Source organism: Chelon labrosus, assembly GCF_963514085.1.
Source record: "Chelon labrosus genome assembly, chromosome: 2".
Classification (NCBI taxonomy): Eukaryota; Metazoa; Chordata; class Actinopteri; order Mugiliformes; family Mugilidae; genus Chelon; species Chelon labrosus.
In genome coordinates this window covers 22,870,463-22,882,482 of record NC_140338.1, presented here as the reverse complement: position 1 = coordinate 22,882,482, position 12,020 = coordinate 22,870,463, and the positions used below count along the sequence as shown (strand labels likewise).

At 39.5% G+C, this 12,020-nt stretch overlaps 3 protein-coding genes across 3 annotated transcripts; all 3 read right to left on the bottom strand.

Moving 5' to 3' along the window:
• Positions 1-250: 250 nt before the first annotated feature.
• LOC311500822 (perforin-1-like) lies at positions 251-2,082 on the bottom strand (the record flags this gene model as incomplete). Its single annotated transcript, XM_084562425.1, has 1 exon — positions 251-2,082. The coding sequence occupies one exon, from the start codon at positions 2,080-2,082 to the stop codon at positions 835-837; it is 1,248 nt and encodes a 415-aa protein (XP_084418551.1). The 3' UTR covers positions 251-834.
• A 103-nt stretch (positions 2,083-2,185) lies between these two features.
• Positions 2,186-3,352, bottom strand: LOC311500830 (perforin-1-like). The gene has a single exon (XM_084562438.1). The coding sequence runs from the start codon at positions 2,783-2,785 to the stop codon at positions 2,195-2,197; it is 591 nt and encodes a 196-aa protein (XP_084418564.1). The 5' UTR covers positions 2,786-3,352; the 3' UTR covers positions 2,186-2,194.
• A 5,687-nt stretch (positions 3,353-9,039) lies between these two features.
• LOC311500840 (perforin-1-like) lies at positions 9,040-11,621 on the bottom strand (the record flags this gene model as incomplete). Its single annotated transcript, XM_084562450.1, has 2 exons — positions 9,040-10,943; positions 11,086-11,621. 2 exons carry the CDS (start codon positions 11,619-11,621, stop codon positions 9,758-9,760), a joined length of 1,722 nt encoding a protein of 573 aa, XP_084418576.1. The 3' UTR covers positions 9,040-9,757.
• Between the last annotated feature and the right edge of the window lie 399 nt (positions 11,622-12,020).

Below are 12,020 nucleotides of genomic sequence, written 5' to 3'. Positions count from 1 at the left end.
CAACAGTTGACACATTAATGTTTGCTGAGTCAGAAAAGCATCTACCTACAGCAGTTTCAGGACTTTAATGAGAATCAAAGATGTGAGGAGGATGGTTTATATGTGTTTTCTTGTTATAGCATACATTTGCACCAATCTTCAGACTGAAAGTACACTTTAAGTGGCACTTAAAATGAGGAACAGATTATTTACTAAGAAGTTCACGCTTGGTACCAGCATGTGTCCTGGGTCCATCGGATCATCAGCTTTAATTATGTGCGTTCACACTCAGTATGCAAATAAACACCATTTGCGGAGCAGTAGAATATTGTGCAAAAGTCGCTACAACAGTTCGCTATTTGACACGACTCAAAAACTGGAACATAATGAGCTGTATTGATTTAGTTTATTTATCTCCTATTTTAGAGACCTGCACAAAGCTCAAATTCAAACTTGAATCATGGAGGCATCCAAATACTTTTCTGTTAAAATGTAGATTATTGTGTATTTGTTCAAAGATTATATGACTACCTCTCTACTAGCCTTAAGTCCTGTATGATAATATCTGTGGTGTTCTCTCTCCCACTTGAACACACCATCTATCCTAAATGTGTCGTTATGATAATGATATGTAAAAAGCAATAACAGAATATATAATTTTTATCAAATAAAAACATGCACACGTGTATGTTGTTGCTGTAAATGCTTTACTGACAGATTTTGTGACACATTTGAGATTACACATGAGCAATAAAACATGAGGAAATAATGGTTACACGTGATAATCAAAGTTAACACAAAGATAAAAGGAACTTTGTAAAAGCAAACCAATCAACTCTTGGAAATGCACACAACTTAAAGTACCTCTAAATCTCCATCGCTTCCTGGCATTACTGACTTATCTGGTTTCTCACCAGTTTTGGCAGATGCTTCACCAGTTTCTCCAGCAAGGACCCCATTTCTGGTGAAGAAGACCTTGGCCAAAAAGGGATTCATGGGAGAAGGAATATAATCCTGACACTGGTCACCACCAAGACTTGGTGCACACTTCACTATGTAGGAGAAGAAGAAGGTACCATGATTTAACATGCAGCTATCTGTCCTCTTCCCACGGTACAGTTTAAATGAACATTTACCAAGCAGATCACTGTTCCAATAAGAATCCTCATCATAAACACTAAATCTGAGTTTGTTTTTCATGTTAATAGTGATGGGTCCAAACTGAAACTTCTCAGACCATTTAGGATTATCATTGTTTGGTATTATGGCAGTGCGCTTTGTCTGGTCACCATATTTAACCTCCACTGAACCATCTGTCTCAGTACATCTGTCACCATACAGATTCTGTGCATAGAGCCTGAATACCGTTAATGTAGCCAGACCTTTCCCAGCAGGACAGCAGTTTGACTTCACATTCCGGCTACCAGTACAGACACAAGCACAAGGATCTCTTTTGTTAGACCTGTGACCAATCTTACAAGTTTCTGAACATTTTTTCAACACTGCATTCTTCTTGATGTACTTCTCCACCTCTTGCTTCAGTCCAGCCCTGGCAGGATGATCACTTGGCAGTATGGTGTGCAGAGGCTTTAAGTTATATCGAACAACATCAGGAATAGATTTCAGAGAGTTAATCCAGCGGCTATAGACTGAGGGGTTTGATTGTCCCTGAAAGAGGATATCTGCTCCATCGATGTGTCCACCGATGATCTCTGTGCTCCGCTCATTAAATTCAGTGCTGAAACTCTGACCATGGCGCAAGCTACTTTTCTTTTGCTTACAGTGTTTATACATGGTTTTAATGCTAACAGTACTAGCAAAGCCAGCTGAAGCCTCAACTTCAAGACAGTCATTGACCTCTGTTGCAGACAGTCCATTCATGGTGGCTGCACAGGTTTTTATGGAAGTGATGGCCTTGATTTCTCCTCCTAGAAACACTTGTGTGATATAATGTGTACCATATGAGGAAATTACATTCTGATATAATTGCTGGACACTATATGAATAAGGAGGAAGGGACTTCACAGCTGATATAAACTCATGGCTCAGTGGAGGATTTCTTGCCAGTCTGTAGCTGTGGAGTATAGAAAGCATACAAGTCATAATATTTTACTCAGATGCAAATTAAATAACTACAAAAGAGAAGTTGAGGATCAGCAAAGAAACCACTAAAATTAAAATTCTTATTTTGGATTTGGTAAGAGGGCAAACATATTTACCTATAGTAGTTGCAGTGGACTGAATGACGAAAGAAGGAGTAGCGGTCTTCTTTAGATTTCTGCATGGCAAACATCGATTCTGTGGAGTGGGAACCTCCAAAACCAACCCCAACACTGACAGAAGGGCTTACAGGGATGTCAAGGCCAATTTTCCAGTTATTGGACACAGATGATGTGGAATCTTTGATGAGGGTTTCAGCAGAATCGTAGCGTGTACTGGAGACTGTTAAACTGCACTTGGGGAGGATTCTCCAATCCACCACAGCGACTGGGACCTTCTGGTTCTCCCTATTCATGTAGGTGTTTGTGTACAGCCTGCAAGTATCGTTTCCAAGTTTCCATGATTCAGTGTCGATGACATAGGCACCTTTCCTCTTCATTGTGACAATGTCGAAGCCTTCTCCACCCAGGTTGTAACCGGGGACAAAGTGAGCCTTTTTACACTCCTGTGGTGTACCAATGAAGCTAACACTGGATGGAAGACATTGAGGGCTCCATGTCCAGTACAGAAAAATGAAAAGCCACAGCCTCGACATCTGTATGAAAGAAATAAAAAAGAAAACACACAGCAGAAGGAAAAATGTCATATGACCATGAACTCTTTCATAACAATACACACATTTATCTAAAGTTCAAACTGATAGCCATGAAGCACCTTCGGGGAGTACTGAATTTGATGAATAGAAAGGTCTACATTACCTTGAGACTCAACAACAGGTTCTGTTCAGCAGGTCACAAAGTCCAACTTAAAAGACTAACGTCCAGGAGGTGGAGTCTTGAGTTTCACTTATCAGAGTTTTACATTTAACCAACGACGTTCACACTTTCTCGCTCAAACTTTCTCGCTCACACCACACCCAGCTTGTACCGTCACACAAAACATTTTGCCCCAAATGGGGAGACAGCTTGTAGTCTAGGATTGGTTAAAAACGTTTGACAGTGGTAAAATATGAAGCAGAAATTGTAAAACGCAATCATAGTGCAGACAGAAGGGACAGACAAAATGCAGCAGAAGCATGGTTCCAAATGAATATACTGTAACATTACCATATGTTCCACCAAAATAATAACAGGTCCATTTTTGCAGCATGTGATTATAAGTAAAGTGTGTGATGCTTATGTCCCTCTTTTCCAAACCTGAAGATAAGATCTATCTTTATAAGTAGAAGAGACATAATTTGTCTTTTTTTGTATTATCAGAAATCATTCATATAGAAATATTAATTTAAGCATTATTTTTCCAAGCCATAATAAAGAATTTAGAATATAATAAGAAAGTTTTTGGAGGCTTAAACACATACACAGGTAATTGTTCTATTGTAGCAGCCTATTCCTTGTCGTATAGTGTCTTTCCACTGAATGTAAGGCACTGAGGCAGTTTTTAATTGATAATAAACATGTTTTTATCTTGATCAAAAGCTCATATGCACATGTAAACTTTCCTGTAGACATGTGCAGAGGAGGTAATATTCAAAGGTACACTGCACTCTGTCCTTTTCATTGTAATACATCTCAATAGAAATATGTTTTCATCTTAGGAGCTCCATCCAGTAAAACTGAGGGACACAAAATAAAACAAAGAGAGAGCACGAATGTTGTGGATTAAAAAACAACTCATAAATGATTTATATCTTATAAGATAAGACCTTTCTGTAAAACCGAAATGTAGATTCACTAAAAGTGGACTTCCAAAACGAGAATGTAAACATCAACTGTGTGTCAGTTTTTTCTTGCTCCCACAAACAAGCCATCCTCCGAACCAGAGCACAAAAAGAAACACTACAATCTTCATCTTCACACTGAACACCACACAGCTAGTCAAGAAGGCTCAGCAGCGACTGTACTTCCTGAGGAGGTTGAGGAAGTTCAGCATGTCGCCTAAGATCCTCTGCAACTTCTACAGCTGCATCATTCAGGTCGTCTTGACCAGCTGCATCACCATGTGGTACGGCAGCACTGTGGCCATGGGCCGCAAACACCTGCAGAGAGTGGTGAAGACTGCTGAGAAGATCACCAGGACTCCACTGTGCTCTCTGCAGAGCACCTATAATCATAGAGTCCACAGGAGAGCTGCCTCCATCACCAAGGACCCCAAGACTGAGGAAGTCCCTTTTCCTCACTGCCATCAGACTCCTAAATAAGCTGACAGGAGTCTATAATCATAAACTACTTCATGTCATACAATGCACTGTTCGCTTTTTCAGTTTCTGTTTACATTTCAGTTCATTGTTTACACTCGCATTTGCACATGGATATTTGCACTAGTTATTTTATATATTTGTATTATCTGTATCTTTTTATATTCTATTTATAATATTTTTAACTATTGGTAGGCATTTTGGTGGATGGTAAGAATTTCATTGTACAGGGAAATATGTTTCTACACTATGCAGTGACAATTAACTCAATATATTTAAAGCTTGAATCTCATCTGAACATTCAAATGCACAAATAATTCCATAACAGCATGATCATCTAGATTATGAATAAATACCAATTGATGAGAATGATTTAGGAGAGGCCAGCGCTGTGTGATGGTGTGTAGCTCTTCCCAGCTTTTATCCTCTCAGCTAATAGCTGCTCTATGAATACAGCCTACTGCCATCTGCTGGTATGAGAGGTTATTTCCTCTCATGCAGGCACAGAATATACAGTATGTGCACAAATAAAGCTGGTCTTTGCACTGTGTACAAGTGCATTTCTTGGTCTAGACTCAAGCGACACGAGGTGCTGGTCGTTGTTTGATGTGGGTTTGATGGGTCTGTACCTTTAGAAATTCCTCAGCTCTTCATTTATGATCATACAGATCATACACACATACTGAATTGTCGAGGTTGATAAGACCATGCACACTTGTGTATACATAATATACCTCCTATTCATTGTAAACTGCCAGGTTGCCTCTGTACTTCCCAGTCGAGCGCTCCAAACCTTTCTTTGTGTTACACTCTGAGTCTGCCTGAGCCCGAGCAAGTTTGCCAGTTGTATATTTTTGTGGACTGCTTTTTGGATTTGTCTTTTTGCTTGGCACTTCTCTGCCTTGTTTGCCTGATGCACTGGCAAACACTTGCTTTTAGTATTACACCACAGATCTTCAACCTTGTTTCTGTCTGGTCTCTGCACCCGAGTCATTTCCTTTTGCTCACATTAACTGTGTCAAGATTTTTCACCATGCAGCAAAAATGGGTTGAATCTTTTCATTACTGTCCAGTGGATGGTGCTATTGACTTCTACAAAAACATGGGCCGAGCCCTCCTGTTGCTATGAAACCGGATATACAGTGCGTTTCAAGACACTGCATATATTAACAATAAAAAAAAATGTGAGGCGTGAGTTTTGGGCCTGTATAGAGCAACAGAGTTAGAAAGAAACTTTGACTTAGCAAGGTAAAGAAAAGGAATCTGATTATTTCTGCTGTTGTTAGTGAAAGTAGTTTGGTTAGAATAATGTTATTTCTCTGTGGATATGTCATTAGGAACTGATTACACCTTCACAAAAGTGACTGTCCCAACCCCACCCATTACAGACACATTCCCTGTAACAAGAGACAAGGTCTAGTGTTTGTGTTCTCTTACTAAGATGGGCAAATGTATGCATACATACATGAAAACAGTGTAGATATTAGTATGCAACTGTATTTCAAGTACAAGTATCATGTCTGATAGGAGAAATATCCTTGAGGTTGATGAAAAGAAAATGGGTAAGACACACATACAAGTCTTACATGTATGTGTGTCTACTGTGATTAGTACAACTCAGCTATGCAGACACATGTGTAAAACCTAATAACCAGGGGCTATTGCATATACGCATGTTTTGTATGTGCATTCTGCAGTGTGACTGTTAATAATCAGCGTCATCTGAACTCTCCAAACAAGAAAGTCAAGTGTTGATGTAAAAGTGGGCGTTCATATCCTAGTATCAAACAGTGCTAATTTCTCTTGCACTTATTGTTTTTGCATGTTCTCTTGCTTAGATGGATAAATTAATGCATATACACTACCAGTCAAAAGTTTGGAAACATCCTCTCATTTAATGTTTTTTCTTTATTTTCATGATTATTAACATTGTAGATTCTCACTGAAGGCATCAAAACTATGAATGAACACATGGAATTATGTAGTACACAAAAATATGATTCATATTTTAGATTCTTCAAAATAGCCACCCTTTGCTTTGATTACTGCTTGGCACACTCTTGACATTTTCTCGATGAGCTTCATGAGGTAGTCACCTGAAATGGTTTTCCAACAGTCTTGAAGGAGTTCCCAGGGATGCTGAGCACTTGCTGGCCCTTTTGCCTTCACTCTGCGGTCCATCTCATCCCAAACCGTCTCGATTGGCTTTAGGTCAGGTGACTGTGGAGGCCAGGTCATCTGACGCAGCCAGCACTCCATCACTCCATCACTCCATCACTCTTCTTCTTAGTCAAATAGCCCTTACACAGCCTGGAGGAGTGTTTGGGATCATTGTGCTATTGAAAAATAAATGATGGTCCAACTGAACGCAAACCAGATGGGATAACATGTCGCTGCAGGATGCTGTGGTAGCCATGCTGGTTCAGTGTACCTTCAGCTTTGAATAATTCCCCAACAGTGTCACCAGCAAAACACCCCCGCACCATCACACCTCCTCCTCCATGAACTGTATATCATGACACCCTCTATGTGTAAGTGTGAACAGGGTCACAGAGGGAGAGAATAAAGACATTAATGCATACATACAAAAAACTGTATAGATATTTGTTCTTGAACACACTCTTGAACTGTATTTCATGACACTGTGTGTAGGGTAGAACAGGGTCATAAAGGGAGAGACACTTGTAGTAGACTTGTGTCAGTTCACTAAAAGTCCTACATGTGTGACTCATGCTCTCAGGAGTTTGTGCTTACGTATATCTTGTGTGCACTTCCTGCTACTGCAATTCACAAGCATGTACGTCAGAATGTGTCTTTTAATGGTGAAGAAAACTAGGTGTTAATCTAAACGTGGACGACGTTCATAGCCAAGTATCAAATATTTTATCCAGAACTTACAGTCGTAGCAGGTTTGCAATGCATGAACACATAAAAAGTGTATAGATATTAGTTTAGTAGTATCTAATGATGATGATGATGATGATGATGATGATGATAATAATAATAATAAAATGTAAAACAATCATTCTCTCAATTTCTTTCTCTCACTGTGTAAATGAATTCTGCCATTGTACATTGTGACCCAGCTTTGATGACCTCTCTAACACGCCATCTCTGACACCATGTACAGACTTCATGCACGTACTCGCACCTAAAGCCACAAAAAAAAAAAAAAAAAAAATGACTCATCACTTTATACTTCTGGTGTTGACTCTATTGTCACATCACCCTTGACCCACTTTAAACAACTGTCTTTATCTTAACTTTTTTAGGTTTCACTTCTTCCCACTCTCTTTATGACTCCTCTGGATGTTGTACATTTTCTTACTAAGAGTCTTACATGTATGTGCGTCTCCTGTGATTAGTACAGCTCAGCTATGCAGACACGTGTGATTCCCAGGGGTTAGTGCATATTGACATGTATTGTACGTGCATCCTGCAACTTCTCTTCAAATGCATGTGCATGAGCAAGTGTGACTATTAATAATCAGCGTCATCTAAAGTCTCCAACCAAAAAAAACAAGTGTTAATGTAAATGTGGGCGTTCATATCCTAGTATCAATGCTCATTTATCTTGTACTTATTGTTTTTGCGTGTTCTCTTGCTTAGATGGACAAATTAATGTATATGTACAGTGTATAGAAAATGTATAGATATTAGTTTAGTAATATGTATTACTGTACAGTATCTCGTGACACCTAAGTTTAAAAGGGGTCACAGAGGGAGAGACACTTGTACATTATTTACTGAAAGTCCCTCATGTTTGTATGTACGAGCATTATGTGTGACAGTACAACTATTCTTACAGGTGATGAAAAGAAGAAGAAAGTGAATCCTTATGTGTAGGGCTTCGTGCATTTACAGTCTGTAAGTCTTGAAAGTGCATCATGCAACTGCACTTCACACCTGAAAAAAGCTAATATGTATATATTTTTTATCTATTCATGCATTGCAAATCTGCTATATTTGTTTAATAGTATCTAATGTTTCCATGCAACACACTCTGTAACAAACTGTATTACATGACACTCTGTGTGTAGGGTGGAAAAGGGTCATAAAGGGAGAGACACTTGTAGTAGACTTGTGTCAGTTGACTTAAAGTCCTACATGTGGGACTCATGCTCTCAGTAGTTTGTGTGCACTTCCTGCTACTGCAATTCACAAGCATGTACGTCAGAATGTGTGTCTCTTAATAGTGAAGAAAACTAGGTGTTAACCTAAACGTGGACCACGTTCATAGCCAGGCATCAAATATTTTATCCAGAACTTACAGTCCTAGCAGGTTTGCAATGCACGAACACATAAAAGTGTATAGATATTAGTTTAGTAATTTCCTCATTTCTATCCCCAGGATTTGTACAGACTTGGGAAAACTGATGTTTAAATATGATGCTCCTTCTGACAGAAATCCAGTGAGCTGGTCTCTCTAAATGAATTTACAGTAATTTTAAATGACTTGAATGTAGGAACACCTGCATTTAATTTGATAATTTGTTTCTTGATACTGATGCCATGTGGCGAATACTCTATGAATGGTTGTGTGATGCTGCAACTGATTTTTTATGTTTATGTAAATTCTCTGTTATCCTGTCTGCTAATAATAATAATAAAATGTAAAACAATCATTCTCTCAGTTTCTTTCTCTCACTGTGTAAATGTATGCTGCCATTGTACATTGTGACAAAGCTTTGATGACTACTCTAACACACCATCTTTGACACCATCTACAGACTTCATGCACATACTCGCACCTAAAGCCTCAAAAAACCTTTGACTTATTCCTTTATATTCGTGGTGGACTGTATTGTCACCAAAACCCTTCATGCACGCTCTTTTATTCAAATATTTTTCTCTTCCTTTTCTTTGAGTTTCACTTCCTCACACTCAGTTTATGACTCCTCTGGGTATGATGCTCTTTTTTCAGATGTCACAATGCTGTCTCTTGTTTATAGATTACTAGTTTTTGGTGGTTTTCTTCTCAACGTTAATAATTCCAAAAATATTTCTTGACATCCCTGTAGGGCACCTAAATGCTCTGGATAAACGTGATTGTTCAATTAAATAGTTCTGATTTGTTTATATGCTTAATTACTATCTCTCCAACGCTTTGGACAGCAGCTTTTGCACTTATGGGTATTCAATTGCCTGTTACACCTACGTCACAATATTGAAAGAAACATAACAAAACATTTTGTCTTTGCTGATGCTTTATTGATATATTTTGTTACAAAGCAGAAGAAAACATAAAGTGGATTATAATTCTAGGTTCTCCCAAAGGAAATGTGAATTAAATGTGTGAACTTTGTAACACACGTAATTACTTTTGCAGAAACAGGTCAGAGAAAGAATGCTACGAACTACAAGCAAATATTCATTGTTAAATCAAATCCTTATTCACCTCATCTCACATCAACAGCTGTCTCAACCTGACTCACTGACTGATTTGGCAGATGCTTCGCCAGTTTCTCCAGCAAGGACTCCATTTCTGGTGTAGAAGACCTTGGCCAAAAAGGGATTCATGGGAGAGGAAACATAATCCTGACACTGGTCACCACCAAGACTTGGTGCACACTCCACTATGTAGGAGAAGAAGAAGGTACCATGATTAAACATGCAGCTATCTGCCTTGTTCCCTCTATACAGACTAAATGAACACTCACCAAGCAGATCACTGTTCCAATAAGTATCCTCATCATAAACACGAAACCTGAGTTTGTTTTTCATGTTAATAGTGATGGGTCCAAACTGAAACTTCTCAGACCATTTAGGATTGTCATTATCCCAGATAATGGCAGTGCGCTTTATCTGGTCACCATATTTAACCTCCACTGAACCATCTGTTTTACCTCCATTGAACCAATTGTCACCATACAAACCCTCAGCACGAAGCCCGAATACCGTTAATGTAGCCAGACCTTTCCCAGCAGGACAGCAGTTTGACTTCACATTCTGGCTACCAGTACAAACACAAGCACAAGGATCTCTTTTGTTAGACCTGTCACCAATCTTACAACGTTCTGAACATTTTTTCAAGACTGCATTCTTCTTGATGTACTTCTCCACCTCTTGCTTCAGTCCAGCCCTGGCAGGATGATCACTTGGCAGTATGGTTTGCAGAGGCTTTAAGTTATATCGAACAACATCAGGAATGGATTTCAGAGAGTTAATCCAGGTGTTATAGACTGAGGGGTCTGACTGTCCCTGAAAGAGGATATCGGCTCCATCGATGTGTCCACCGATGATCTCTGTGCTCCGCTCATTAAATGTGCTGCTGAAACTTTGGCCATGGCCTAACTTTTTCTTCTTTTCCTGACAGTGTTTAACCATGGCCTTAACGCTGGCACTGCTAGCAAAGCTAGCTGAGGCCTCAACGTCAAGACAATCCTTGACCTCTGTTTCCGACAGTCCATTCATGGTGGCTGCACAGGTTTTCATGGAAGTGGTGGCCTTGATTTCTCCTCCTAGAAACACTTGTGTGATATAATGTGTACCATAAGTGTCAATCAAATTGTGATATAATTGCATAGTTGCAGGAGAATAGGAGGGAAGGGACTTCACAGCTGATTCAAACTCATGGCTCAGTGGAGGATTTGTTGCCACTCTGTAGCTGTGGAGTACAGAAAGTTATTAAATAAGTTACCATTTATCACAGATTATTTAGTTTAAGTGAAATAGCTGCCATTAGTGCCAACTTTCTAGAGCAGTTCTGATTCCGAAAAAATAAAACATATATCTATCCATGTACTCACCCATAGTAGTTACAGTGGACTGAATGACGAAAGAAGGAGTAGCGGTCTTCTTTAGATTTTTTCATGGCAAACTTCGAATCTCTGGAGTGGGAACCTCCAAGTCCAACCCCAACAGTGACAGAAGGATCTACAGGGATGTCAAGGCCAATTTTCCAGTCATTGGACACAGATGATGTGGAATCGTTGACGAGGGTTTCAACAGAATCGTAGGCTGTGCTGGAGACTGTTAAACTGCACTTGGGGAGCATTCTCCAATCCACCACAGCAACTGGGACCTTCTGGTTCTCCCTATTCATGTAGGTGTTTGTGTACAGCCTGCAAGTGCCGTTTCCAAGTTTCCATGATTCAGTGTCGATGACATAGGCGCCTTTCCTCTCCATGGTGACGATGTCAAAGCCTTCTCCACCCAGGTTGTAACCGGGGACAAAGGGAGCCTTTTTACACTCCTGTGGTGTACCAATGAAGCTAACACTGGATGGAAGACACTGAGGGCTCCATGCCCAGTACAGAAAAATGAAAAGCCACAGCCTCGACATCTGTGTAAGAGACAGTAAGAGATGATCAAATGGCACTGACAAAAAAAAAGTTCTACAATGCAAACATTAATGTACAATTTACCTATAAGCTGAAGTAAATAGTAAGAAGAGAAGGGACTTCAGGGCCTTACCTTGGCTGTTGACAGCAGGCTTTGTTCAGTAGATTTCAATATCTGATCTTTATTAGGTGGAGGTGGAGTCTTGATTGCCTAGGTGGTTGTCACATATATTACACTGTCTCAAGTCTATCTAAAGTCTATCTAAAGTTGGCTATATTTTACAACCACTGTAACACCCACAAAACAGTGCCATTTTCATTTGCTTCACACGAGTCTGTTGTTTTATGGTGACACTTTAACACCTAGAACTGTAAGCATCTACAGTACTGCAAATTAAAAA